This window comes from Canis aureus, chromosome 4 (assembly GCF_053574225.1).
Source record: "Canis aureus isolate CA01 chromosome 4, VMU_Caureus_v.1.0, whole genome shotgun sequence".
NCBI classification, from domain to species: Eukaryota; Metazoa; Chordata; class Mammalia; order Carnivora; family Canidae; genus Canis; species Canis aureus.
The window spans coordinates 62,276,129-62,287,891 of record NC_135614.1 but is presented as its reverse complement, the minus strand read 5'-3'; the positions used below and the strand labels follow the sequence as shown (position 1 = coordinate 62,287,891).

Below are 11,763 nucleotides of genomic sequence, written 5' to 3'. Positions count from 1 at the left end.
AGTCCCTACTGGAACGCAGTCCTTTGACTCCAAAAGCTTACCCAAGGCCGCCCAACACCTGCGAAGCGAGCACCTGCCTCCCCAGCGTCAGACTCCAGGCGCTTCCGGCGCGCCGACGCCCTCCCGGAAACAGGGACGGGCCCCACCCGCCCCCACTCCCCCCGCCCCCATCAAACCGCCACGCTCAACATGGCTGCCGTGACTCGAAGCCTGCGTCCCACACCCAACATGGACACCGGGAGCGAGCCCAGCCCCGGAAGGCAACCCTCCGGAAATGCCCGAGCGGCGGCGGAAGCGGAAGCGCCGCGGCGGTGGGGGCCGCGGGAAGTGTCGGTCGCGCTTCTCCCACCCTCTCAACCACAATAACAGACAGAGGGCCGGCTTAGGTGAGGTGGCGGCCGAGTGGGCCCGGGGACCAGCGGCAGGCCGCAGAGCCGTGGGTGTAGGTGTGTGTGTGGGCGGCGGGGACGGCGGGGGCGGGGAGGAGGCCGTCTGGGGGCTCCCGGGCTCCCGGGCTCCCGGGCTCCCGACCGCCTGGACTCTCGGTCTCTGGCCCCTTTCGGGCCTCGATCTCCCGGGAGAGCAGAGATTGGGTGTGTGGGTCTTGGCCTTGTAGGCCCTGGTTGCGGGGTTTGCTTACCTCGTCCAGACCTGGCCGAAGATTCTAGCATATAGAATCCTCTCTGGGTTTAGGTTTCCCCAGAATGGGGGCGGGGTGGAGGGTTGGCCTGGGCAATTCATGGGACACCCTCCCACCCGGGGCGCCACGAATTCTACAGTGTTAACGCTGTCAGTGTTTAAGCCGATATGTTGAGGAAGATCTGTAGTCAGCGTGCTGAGGGGATGTCCCTTGGCAAGACGCAGGGAATACAGCTTTGAGAGGCGGCCAGGCCTGGGTTCAGGAGCCTCAAGTTCTAGTCTTACCTTGCCACCGACTCCCTGTGTGACCTTGCCCAGGTCCATTACCTTCTGCTATAGCACACCTTGCGTATCTGTAAAATGAAAGTGTTGGTTGCCTCTGATGCTTCTCCTAGCTCTGAAAATCAGATTACCAGCTCCCGTTAAAGGAGTCTTTCCTTAGAGACAGACCTGAAAAGCTTGTCTTCTCTGCCTCCTGGATAGCTAGGAATTGACTGATAAGAGATGTCTACGTGTTTCTTTCCAGGCCCCAAACTGGCCAAGGGCAGCTGGGTACTTAGGAAGGTTCTTGTGCAGGGAGAAACTCTGTCCTGACGACTTTGTTTTATGAATCCATGCCAGCAGTGTAAAAACACACCTGTGTGAGTGATGGGAGACCTCTCTCTCTTTTATTTTTTTGTCCTAGAGCTGCTGTTAACTAGCTGGCACTTTGGGCAAATTCCTTTGGGCTCTCTGGACTTGGGATTTCTCAGCTAGCAAATGAGAGCGTTGGATTAGGTCACTGGTTCTTAATCCTCTTTCCCATACCCTGAGCACAATTGAAGAATAAAATAATGGCTCTATAAGGCCCTGGTTTTCAGGGTGAGAGAAGGGGTGGGATGTGGAAAGCTACATGTTGTGTAGTCCTATAGATTGAAAAAAAATGTGCTTGTAATTTTTAACTTCTGACAGTTAACTGGTTTAGGTGACCCCTGAGGGTCCTTTTGTCTTTTTAAAAATTGCAGTGCTGTGATTCTTATGTTCTCCTAGGGTAAGGAATATAGGTTGTGTGTGTGTGTGTGTGTTTATTTTTGTAAGATTTTATTTTTAGGTAGTCTATACCCAACATGGGGCTCAAACTTAGAACCCCGAAATGAAGAGTCTCATGCCCTACTGACTAAGCCAACCAGACACCCCTTGTGTCTGTGTTCGTTTAAATGAATATGTGCCTGCAGGTAACACACTTTAGTGAAGAAGATACTAAGACATAGCAAAAGAGAAAAAGGGAAAACGAGGTTTCAGCAAGGTAAAGTGACGTAGTAAAATAAAATTGGTCTTGTCTTGGAGTTTGAGACCTGTATCCTTGCTTCAGCACTCATAGTTTCTGACTTGTGTCTTTGGACAAGCCGGCATACCTCTCTGAGCCTCACTTTTCCTTATCCGGAAGATGAAGGGTTGGACCAGGTGGTTCCTAGACCCATTTAGCACTAGAATTCTGTGTGTTTGTTTTCTATTTGAGCAGTTTGGTAGATGTGGTATGGCACTTCTTTAGGCAAGAAGGGCTATCCTAGGTAGTAGATATAATAGATCTATGATGTTAGGAATGGGGTCAAATGAAGTGACATACAAGATTATTTAGATATGAATGAGCTGAAACCAATAGAAACTAAAAAAAGGCATCAGAACCTGAAGGGCAGGGAAACCCTTGACCAGATAGATGATTGAGGACATTGGGGAATTTTAAATGGGAGAAAGGTATTTTTGGTGAGGGTAATAAAAGGTAATTTAAATTATAGTAATGGAAGTGATGGAGTTAAAAGAAACTGGTGTTAGAATCGATCTGCTTTCTGAGACAGTAAGTTTCATGGAATGAAACAATTTGTCACCACCTAGCACTTAGTAGGCAGTCAGTGATAGAGAAGATAGATGGATGGACAGATAACAGCAATCCAGAAAAGAAGTTTCTCCATAGAATTGTAATTAATTTGATACAGAATAGAGGAGTTGGTTCAGAATTATGAAAATTTTATGGAAGAAGAGATCTTTAAGTTTTATGGTTAGTTGTAAGATAGTTGGTTTATCTCTGCCCTGTAAAATGTGTTAATAAGAGATAAACATGGACCCAGGAAGGCCTGGTGTGATCTGAGGAAAGGATTAATTAGTTGAATAAGTCAGAGATGGTGGAAGATGTTGGCAAGATGGTAGTGGTATAGGAAGATTTTTAGTTGTGACGTTTAGGGAGTAGAGGAATGGATTTATATGGGATTTTTATAGATATTAGCAATTGTCAGAATTGTGAATAGTAATAAAATCTCTACAGTGGAAATAGAGGATTAAAAGGAAAAGAACTTGATTTTGCAAGCAAGGAAATGTTAGTGCTCCCCTGCAAGAGGTAGAGATAGCCTGGGAGTTAGGGATTAAAAGATAGGAATGAATTTGGGGGCAAACAGAATGAACTGAATTAGTAGAGGATGCATAGTTCTGTTTGAGAAGAGAGGAGATTTGAATTGGCTGGATGGAAGGAGAAGAGCATACCTAAGAGAAATTGTATTACAGAAGGACTCCTGGCTTAATACAGACAACTCAGGCTTACTGCTTAGAATGTACTTGCAAACTGGGATGAAAAAAGATGCTTCCAGTGGCTAAGGCCTGCTAAACAGACAGCCACCAAAAGACTACAGGATATCCCAAACTGCTAAAAGCTGTTGTGTGGGACTCTAAATGACATGGACCACAAACCCTAATTTGTGAAGGAGGGTGTGGTCAGCAGCAGGTCTGTCAGAGCATCCAGAAGCCCATCTCAGAGCACTGGGGCATAGCTCTGGAATGCAGAGAGACAGCCTAGGTGCAGAGCCTGACTTGATGATAGGGTGTGTAGTGTAGGCCAAGAAGTCTGAATGACACTTAGCACATGCCCTGGGGCAAGTGACTTATCCTCTCTGGTTCTGTTTGTCTATCAGAAAATTGAGAGGGAGCTAGTGTTAGGTAGGGACCTCTGAGTGAGCTTTGATGTCTGTGAAGACCCTGAAATTGTGTATGAAATTCATTGTGCATGAATCTGGGTATGTTTTATTTTCCTTTTGGGGAGAAGATGTGCAGCTTTCACCATAGCCTTAGATGGGTTTGTGACCCACAAAAATTAAGAGCTGTGTGACTAGGTAGTCTCCAAGGGCCCTTTCAGCTTTTGATATTCTGGGATTCTATGCTTCTGTCAGAATGACTTTTTTGAGGTTTAGAGTCTGAGTCTTCAGAACTTGCCAACCCTAGAAATACCTAGTGCTACAAAATATATTCTTCATGTATTTATACTCACTTGTTATTTATCCTCACCTCTCCCTTACCCTCTGTGACTCCTTTGCTAGGCCCACTTCAGTGCTTCATCTTTACCTACTGTTGATTTTTCCTCCTTTGCTCTTTTTCTTCTAAGCTACTTGTGCGTGGCACCTTCCCTGCCTTGTTGAGTTTCTCAAGGGCAAATGGTGATATGCTGGGATAGGGGTAGGAAAAAAAAACAAGATATGGAAGGGTACTTTTCTATTCTCACTTGCTTTTTATCCCTCATCCTATTAAAAGAAAAGCAGTTAAGAGAGAGAGTGCACAGACAAGAGAGACACTGTCATCACTTGGATTTTGCTTGCCTTGCATGGTGTTTTCTTCTCATACAGCAATGCTAGGCCCCTGTTATACTCAGCATAGCCTGGCTAGGTATTTCACTTCAGTGAAGATGAAGCCAACCTTAGTTGTCCTTTATAGAGTTTGAGTGATGGTAGGGGCACATAAATAAATCCTTTAACAAGGAAGTTTTTTATCTCCTGGATATTTCTAGGACACCTGCCTGGAGGAGGAAAAGACCACTGTCTTTCCCCTGGCTGTGGGTCCTGACCTTTTAAGTCCTTAGATATAGGATGAAGATCTTACCTTTTACCCTAGTGTACATCTCCACAAATTCCCCACCAGAGGCTTAAAGCACAGAAGTTACTACTCCACCTGCTGCCAGCTACATGAAGAAGTTTTCAATTCTAGGCATCATATGGGGAGAAAAATTGTGTGTGTGTGTGTGTCTAATTTCACCTAAAATTTTGTTAGGCCCTTTGGTAGTTTGTGTTAATGCATACTGCAAGTTAAATAGGTTTTTGTGGGCTTGGTAAGAATGTTCTTTGCATAATGTTGTATAAAGTCATATATGTGAGTAAATATCTTTTCTGAGTTCTAAGCAAGTGAACTTTAATAAACCCAATAATATTTAAGGTATAGTCTGTTTTCTGTTTGGTTTAAAAATTCAAGTATCAGTTGTACACCGGGGCTACTAGATCTGATTTCCACAAAGATGACAGCTTGCAAAATAATAAGGAACACCAAAAGGTGGAATCATAAGATGAGAGTGTAAATTGTTAGTGGTGTAGATTTGTTGAAGAGACAGGGAGAAAGACTAAGAAAGATTTTTACTTACAGGATGAAAGTCAAGAACATGGTATTCATGAAAGGTTAGAGTTGTCAAGATTCTTAAAAGTAAAGCATGTGCTAAAATATGATAGCTGAAGAATTCATTCATGGTTGAATAGTCTTGTTGAGGCATTTGTAGACACAGGTAGCTGTTTGTTTTGTGTTTCTTGATTGGATTAAGATCTGATTGCATTTTTGCCTGGGTTATAAGCTTGTTGCTGAGATCTTTGAGTGCTGTAGTAGCAAACAGGGTCCTCAGAGGACAATGAGATGGTTCCTAGCAGCTTTGAAGCTAGTGGATGCATCTAGAATAATGGACAGACTGATGGATGTTCACACATTAGATATTTGAGGGTTTATTATGAGCAGACTTGTTTTTACCTAGAGGCAGGAGATTGAGATTCTTTCCCTTACGCTGGCTGAAATGTGGCCAAAATGTTCTTTTCCTCTTCCTCTTCCTCTTCCTCTTCCTCTTCCTCTTCCTCTTCCTCTTCCTTTTCCTTTTCCTTTTCCTTTTCCTTTTCCTTTTCCTTTTCCTTTTCCTTTCTGATTTTATTTAGGGACCCCTGAGTGGCTCAGCAGTTTAGCACTTGCCTCGGGCCCAGGGCATGATCCTAGAGTCCTAGGATCGAGTCCCACATCAGGCTTCCTGCATGGAGCCTGCTTCTCCCTCTGCCTGTGTCTCTGCCCCACCCCCTTCAATCTTTAAAAAAAAATAAAGATTTTATTTATTTATTCATGAGAGACTCAGAGACACAAGCGGAGGGAGAAACAGGCTCCCTGTGAGGAGCCTGATGTGGGACTCAATTCTAGGATCCTAGGATCACAATGTGAGCCAAAGGCAGACACTCAACCACTGAGAGCCACCCAGGTGCCCAACTACACAAATTTCTATAGGAGAAGCATAATGTTAGTCTCACAGGGAGTTCAAAAGAGATGAGAAGCTGTTTTCACAAAGGACTTAAGTTTTAAACTAGATTTTGAAAACAGATTAGTGGTGTTATAGGCAAAAAAGGGAAGAAAAGAACATTCTAGTCAGAGTTAATAGCTTATTATGAATGAAAGATCACTGTTTGCCTGGGGGAACTGAGGATATTGGTGCGGCAGGAGTGAGCGTCTAGAAGGAGTCTTAAGGATTGAAAGATGAGATGGGGAAGGTGCGATGAGATGAGATTGGGAAGATTTTATCCTGTAGAAACTAGGATTCCTTGTAGGCTGTTTGTTTGTTTAGATTTGTTTTATAAATTTTCTAATAATGAGGAAGAGTATGAAAAGTAAAAGTCTCTTGGCTACTTTCCTAAACCCCTGTTCTCCCCAGAGGTAGCCACTATTAGTATTTTGTTGTGGACCTTTCTAGAAATGTCCCATGCAAACACATGCATATTCCTTTTTCCCTTATGCAAATGAGGTAATACCTTTGACATAATCTACATCTTGCTTTTTTTCACTTAATATGCAATCAAAGGACTGATTTGAAAAGATTTTTCTGGTTTTAGTGTGCAATACAGTATGGTAAACAGTTATTCAGCAAATTACTTATTGTGGGCCTATTGTGTAGTAGGCTTTGTTCCAGGCCCTGGGAAGCTATTGTAGTCACCTCCCTGAGATTGATAGAGGCCTGAAAGCCTGCAGGAGTGGATGCAGGAGCAATATTGTGGCAAGATTGGTAAGAAGAGCCAATCAGATGACTGGGAAATGAGTGATCACAACATGTTGAGGTTTATGTCACGATTTCTAATTTGAGCATCTGGTAAACTAGAGTAGAGAAAGCATGTGTGTGAATAGGAGAGGGTAGTTGTGGTTGTGGAGAGAGTTCATTTTGGACATAATATTTTTGAAGGAAGTTCAAGATACTCTGATGAAGGTTTCTGAGAGGCAGAGGAAGCAAAGGTCAGAACTCAGGAGAGATAGGAGCTAGAAGTGGATTTCTTTTTTTAAAGTGTATTTGTAGTAGCAGTAGTGGAAGCCCATAGACTGAGTTGCCCCAGGCAGAAGAGGATTCTAGGGTGAATTGGCAAAGGAGACTGAGGAGTGGTCCTAGAGGAATGAAGAGGACCAAGAGAATATCACTTTGGGGTCTCATGTTGTGAGGTTTCAAAGAAAGAGTGGTTTAGCAGTACCCATACTACAGATGGGTCAAATGGGGAAGCATTGAAGAGAGCCTACTGGATTTCATGATGAGGAGGTTAGAATAACCATAGAGCAGTTGCGGGAGCTTATAAGATGGAAAGATTCATTTTCCTGGGAGAACGCAGTGAATAGGGAAAGGTAGGCAGTGATAGAAACAGATGAGTATATTTATAACTTTTTGTGGGAAGTTCTTAGTACAAATTTTTATTTCTCCCAAGGTCTGTTAACCAAAATGGGATGGACAGCATACATATAAGCTTTTAAGAAGGTAAAAGAGATGTCACAAATTTGGTACAAGGTAGCTCATGCAGTTAGTTACTCTTTGCTGAATCCCTTAGGTCTGTACTAGGTGCCTGTTGATAACTAATCAACATACAATTGTAGAAAGGTATTTCTTTGGTTTCCTAGACCATAGCTGAAGAGATAACAAATTAGATGGGGGATTAGAGGTAGGTGTAGAGGGGTGTGTGTGTGTATGTATGTATGTATGTGTGTGTGGGTAATGCAGGGAGAAGCAGGCATCCTGCTACCTGCATATTTGTCCTTTTTCCCTTATGCAAATGAGGTAATGCCTTTGACAATTTACATCTTGCTTTTTTCACTTAATATACAATCAAAGGGCTGGTTTAAAAAGATTTTTCTGGTTTCAGTGTGCAGTATGGTATGGTAAACAGTTATTCAGCAAATTACTTACTAAGAGAGGTTACAAGTGAGGGAAGAGAGAGAAGAGACCAGAACACATACAGGCACAGGAAATCTGACGATTCACTTAGACATGTAGTTTGCTTCCCTTTATGGATAAAGCAGAGGATCCCCAAGAACTCCACAGACTTCCGTAGTCCCTGAGGAGAGGTATCACAGATTATAATGGATATTCATACTGATAACCTGAGGTCATAAAGAAAAGGTTAAGCTTTTATTGAGTCCACTTTGTAGGAAAATAGAAGCATGTACTCCACTTTACAAAGTTTTTATAGTAAAGGCTTGTAATTAGGAAAAAGGAAAAGATGGTACATGAAATGGAGCAAATACTATTCTAGAGATGTACTGATTTGGAACTGCACTCCTGTGCATCACTGCAGAATTATGAAATTTAAGCTCTGATCAAGAGTTCTCTGCGTTTGAGTCCAGCTCATTTTTGAGAATTTTACCAGTGATAGTTGATAATGTTATTTAACGGACAGTGTTTTTACAGGATTCCCTCTTAACCTGATCAACAAAATAAAACAAAACCCTCTGGGTGTTTGCTCATCTGACTTTTAATTCTCCTTCTGCCCTCCTTCCCTTCCTTTTTCTCCCTCCTCCCCTCTCTTCCTTCATCACCAAAGCTTATTTTAAAAACAGACAAAACAAAAAAAAAAAAAAAAAAAAACAGACAAAACATACATTTGACACAAAAGTGAAGTAACCTTTGCTACTTAATGTTTACGGGAGAGGGAAAAGGGTGGTTTTATTCTCTATCTGAAATTGTATATAAATAGTATTTAGTTTTTGAGTGGGAAGTCTAATTTTTATCAGATTTATAAAGGGGTCTGGGTAGGGTCTAATCCCCTCACTTTAAAGGTAGGAAAATAAAGAATTTAAAGGGTGACTCAAGTTCATAGAAGTAGTTTGGCAGATACAGGACTGGAATTCAACGTTCCTCTTCTGCCTTTGTGTGAGGGGCAGACCTAGAATCAAGAGTTCCAGAACTGGAAGGGGTTTTGTTAACCTAGTTTAACCATCTCTTACCTTACAGGTGAAGAGATTGGTGCTTGGGGAAATTGGGTGAATTAGCTAGGAAGAAACAGAATATAAAATAGAATACAAAACTCCTGATTTCTTGGGTTGTTTTTGTTTTTGTTTTTTTTCTCATTCTAAGTAATGCATTTTTATATTCTCTACTGCTCTTCAGAAAAAGATATTCTGTGCATTCTTGGTAACGTTTTTATTAATTTGAAGGTGGTTTGTACTTTTCTTATAAAATAAACATTGTTTACGAAACTAGGTTTTCTGGGAATAACTTCTGAGTCTTAAGTTGATGTGCTTTAGTCTACTCTAGTCTCTGCTTGTTTTCAGCGGCTTTGAATTCAAGTAATCAAGAGGGAAGATTTGCTCTTTGATACTGGAGATAACACAGCAATGGGTCCACGAAAGAAAAGTGTTAAAACGTGTCTCATGAATAATGAAATTGCTGAGGAAACAATATCCGATGAAACAAAGGACTATATGAATCAACTTTCACATGAAGTGCTCTGCCATATTTTTAGGTAAGATTTTGTGTGGTTGACTTTTACCCCCCTAGAATGTGTAATAAGTAGAGCAAATGCTAGAGCTGCACTGTCTAGTATGGTAGTCACTAGCTACCTGTGGCATTTAAATTCAAGTGAAATGAAAGTGAGAATCCAGTTCCCCAATTACACAAGCTTATATGACCTGTGGCTACTGTGTAGGACAGCACAAACAGTGAAGATAGAGAATACTACTTTCGTTGCAGTAAGCACTATTGGATATTCATTCTCTAGACTGCATTAACATTCCAGGCTTCTTGGAACTCTTATTGACTGATTTGTTGACTTTTGTTATTACAGTACCATGTGTGTACAACATAAGGCAGTGTTTCTGACTTTTTTGACTACAACCCACAGTGGGAAACATTTTCTTCATATGCACGTATATGTAAGTGATTGCAATCAAAGTTTCGTGAAATAATACCATACCCATTGTTACTATATGCAACACACACATTAAAGTTGTTCTGTGGTAAAGCTCCTCTCAGAGTCTTTTTTTAAATTATATTTTTGCCCAGACTACATTATAAACAACAGTCAGAGAAAAACCAAAACAAAGAACAACAAAACCCTGCCACTTCCAGTTTCCCCTGCTTTCTTCTTTCAGTCATTATCCATTCAAATAAACAGCCCTAACACACTTTGTCTCTGGAGTTAGAGACCTGACTTGGAAATCATGAGTCTCATTTACTTGCCTTGGACAGTGATTGATAACGATGGTATTGTAAGGATTCGATAAAATAATGGTTTTAAAGCACTCAACACACTGCATAGCATAAATGCTTGGTGAGCCTTAGTGGTTAGGATTTTTCATATTGCTCCGTGATCTTCATAATTACCATTTTAGTCACTAAAATGACTAGACCACTAGACCAAGACACGATAATTAACTTTGCCCTTGTCTTACATCGGGATTGTCGTCAGTTTTTGTCTTAAACAATTGCAATGAACTTTTCCAGGCATTTGGATTTTCTGTTATTTTATTTACCTAGGGGAAATTTCCATATATGAAGTTCTTAGAAATGTTTTGCATTTTTTAAAATTATTACATATTTGCAGATAAAGAAGTTTTAAAATAGAGATAGCAGAGCTACTTTAGGGAACCATGGGCACTTTATTTTTCTTTTCCAACATAAGTTTGGAGTAGTCCTTCTACAGTTTGTTGTTGTATGACACAGCATAGTTTTGTCAGTTCAGTTCTGTCTGGCAATAGGAAACCCAAAATAACAGAATTTTTTTTAACATAAAGTGGTACTGAAGTTCATTTGGCAGAAAAAAGTCTCAAAATCTTTCAGAAAGTTTTTTCAGAAAAAGAGTCTTAATCCTACCAGATGTTCAAATACATTCTAAAATACACAATAAATGAGGATTTGGTCCTGGGAAAATTAAGCAGATAGTTGGGTAAAACAGTTGTTATATGTCGGCTCTATATGGGGATTCAAATGTATGTCGGGATCTAGCTTATGATAAACTTGGTATTCACATCAGTGAGGAAAAGCTGAGTGAATTACTCAGTGATGATGTCATAACCCAAGAACCATTTGGAGAAAGGAATAAAAGCATGTTCTTATCTGTCATTATCTGATACCAAATTCTAAATGCATCAATGAGTTAAACCCTTAAAGCTGTTAAAATCTTGAAAGAGGGACGCCTGGGTGGCTCAGTGGTTGAGCATCTGCCTTTGGCTCAGGGCAAGATTCTGGAATCCTGGGATCAAGTCCTGCATTGGAGCCTGCTTCTCCCTCTGCCTATGTCTCTGCCTCTCTCTCTGTCTCTCTTGAATAAATAAATAAAATCCTTAAAAAAAAAATTCTGGAAGCATAGGTAAAATCCTAAATGCATCACTTTGTTAAACCCGTAAAGCAGTTAAAAAATCCTGGAATAGCATCTGCCTGTGGCTCAGGGCAGGATTCTGGAATCCTGGGATCAAGTCCTGCATTAGGAGCCTGCTTCTCCCTCTGCCTGTGTCTCTGCCTCTCTCTCTGTCTCTCATGAATAAATAAATAAAATCTTTAAAAAAAAAGCCCTGGAAGAAAGCATAGGTAAAATTGTTTCTAGGGATGTGTGTTAGATATTTGTTGAATAATGGGAGGACATATTATGAACAAATTGGACCATATTTTAAGTTGAGAGTGGATATGATAACATTTTGCAGTTCAATATTCAAATGGAAGGAGTGGCATCAAGTGTTAACATCTTTTTAAAAATGTACTTGAAATGCCTCCTGCTCTTCAATTATGTATCTATGAAGAAAAAATACAATTCTTTTTCTGAGGGCAAATATGTATGATAATCATGTGAT

At 41.1% G+C, this 11,763-nt stretch overlaps 2 protein-coding genes across 11 annotated transcripts in view; one reads left to right on the top strand and one right to left on the bottom strand.

The window, feature by feature from the left end:
- LOC144312856 (sperm-associated acrosin inhibitor-like) overlaps positions 1-128 on the bottom strand; it is a 124,567-nt gene extending 124,439 nt beyond the window's left edge. Inside the window, exon 1 of the mRNA XM_077895985.1 lies at positions 42-128. The gene's annotated coding sequence lies outside the window, so the exon portion shown is untranslated. The remainder of the gene's footprint in view (positions 1-41) is intronic.
- A 132-nt stretch (positions 129-260) lies between these two features.
- FBXO38 (F-box protein 38) overlaps positions 261-11,763 on the top strand; it is a 56,359-nt gene continuing 44,856 nt past the window's right edge. For 5 of the 10 annotated variants that reach the window (XM_077895980.1, XM_077895978.1, XM_077895975.1 and 2 more), the window contains exons 1-2: positions 261-386; positions 9,250-9,440. In XM_077895980.1, the coding sequence (XP_077752106.1) occupies positions 9,313-9,440 (128 nt within the window). In that variant the 5' untranslated portion in view covers positions 261-386; positions 9,250-9,312. Of the gene's footprint in view, positions 447-1,165; positions 1,281-9,249; positions 9,441-9,761; positions 9,850-11,763 lie in introns of those variants that run through there. The other 5 variants (XM_077895973.1, XM_077895974.1, XM_077895972.1 and 2 more) reach the window with 5 other exon arrangements.